The sequence below is a fragment of the Dipodomys ordii genome, unplaced genomic scaffold (genome assembly GCF_000151885.1).
Source record: "Dipodomys ordii isolate 6190 unplaced genomic scaffold, Dord_2.0 Scaffold4653, whole genome shotgun sequence".
NCBI lineage: Eukaryota > Metazoa > Chordata > Mammalia > Rodentia > Heteromyidae > Dipodomys > Dipodomys ordii.
The window spans coordinates 1-1,489 of NW_012271867.1; the positions used below are offsets into that span (position 1 = coordinate 1).

Consider the following 1,489-nt stretch of genomic DNA (forward strand, 5'->3'; position numbering starts at 1 on the left):
TCAGCACGCACTCCCGCCTCGCCGCCCGGCCTCCGGCCGCCCGCCCGCCGACGGCTCCCGCGTCCGCCCCGCTGTTCCCAGCCTCGCTTCCCGTCGGGATTTTAGAACAGCTGCGGTGGAACAGATCCTGCCCTTCCTTTCTTCCTTCTTTCCTGCCTTCCCTTCCTTCCTTTTTTCTTCCTTCCCTCCTTCATTCTTTCCTGCTCTCTTCCTTCTTTCCTTTTCTCTCTTCTTTCCTTCTTTTTTCTTACTTTCTTCCCTCTTCCTTTCTTCTGTCCTTTCTCTCGCTCCGTCTGTCCACACTTGGCTTGCTGTCCTCACCTTTCCTTTTGCAGCTTCTCTGCTTCCCCGGGCTTCCCGACCCCAAGGCGAGTCCTTCTCCACGTGCCCCTCGCCACTCCGATCTCTCTAGTCCCCGTCCAGAGGAAAGGGCGCCTCGACTTCCAGTCGCCACTGCCCCTCCCCTGCCCCCCTCCGCCTTTCGCGACCCCCTGGCCACCAGCTGAAGTGCCCGGAAAATCACCTCCACGAGGAGAGAGCCCGCGGCCAGCCGGCGCCCGCTGCCCGCGCCCCAGCTCATCCCAGACGGCGGCGCCCAGCGCGCTCCGCGCCCCGCACGGCAAGGTCGCCGGTCCCCACCTGGAGGTCACCCAGCCCGCCTCCTGCAACGTCCAGGCCGTAGGGTTTCTTGTCGTCGAGGCTTGCCTAGATCTCGGCTTGCCATTCCCCACCTTTCTCTCCCTGGAGCCCTTCCGGTGTCTCGCCCCCTCTCCGCGACCCCGGGCTCCTCACCTGGGTCCTGGGCGGGCAGAGGCTGCTCCCGGTAGGCTCCGTACTGCCGGTAGGAGGCTCCATAGGTGCTATATTCCGACTTGGGCGAGTAGGCGCCGGTGCCCGCGAGCCCGTTGAGATTGAACTGGTGGTGGTAGGTGTAGGGGTTCACGGTCTGGCCGTAGGGCTGGCCCGAGTAGTAGTCGTGCTGGGGCGCGCTGTAGTAGCCCAGGTCGGTGACCGAAGACTCGGGCAGGGTGGGAGAGTCCTTGGAGCCCGCATGGCAGCTGAGGGAGCTGGAGATGTCGGTGAGGATGCTGCTGAGCTTGCGATCGAAGGAGCCGCTCATGCTGGCGGGCGCCGCGCCTCCCCCGGGCTGGCCTCCGCCGAGGAGCGCCGGAGCGGACTGGAGCGCCGGGGAGGCGGAGGAGATCAGACGGGGTGTGGGTGTCCCGAGGGCGAGGGGGAGGGTCCCGCCGCGTCTCCAGGGAGGGGGTGGTCGAGGGGCGCCTTAGACCCTAAGCCAGCCGTCGGGCGATCGCTGCGCGCCTCTCTCCGCGTCCCAAGCCACAGCCAAATGCTGCCAGCTCCGCCCGGCCAGCCGGTTATAGACTCAATGTTGGAGTCGCAGAGGGAGGCTCCTGCGCGCTGATTGGCTGCAAGTCTTGCCTTCGAGGCAAAACATGCTCGGCTCCCTCTCTTGCTCTCTCGCTCCCCC

The 1,489-nt window shown here is 66.0% G+C and overlaps 1 protein-coding gene across 1 annotated transcript; it reads right to left on the reverse strand.

Moving 5' to 3' along the window:
- Positions 1-792: 792 nt before the first annotated feature.
- LOC106002201 (homeobox protein DLX-3) lies at positions 793-1,120 on the reverse strand (the record flags this gene model as incomplete). The annotated part of the gene is made up of 1 exon (XM_013037117.1): positions 793-1,120. A coding segment is annotated over exon 1 (328 nt), but the record flags the coding sequence as incomplete, so codon positions are not given.
- Positions 1,121-1,489: the final 369 nt, after the last annotated feature.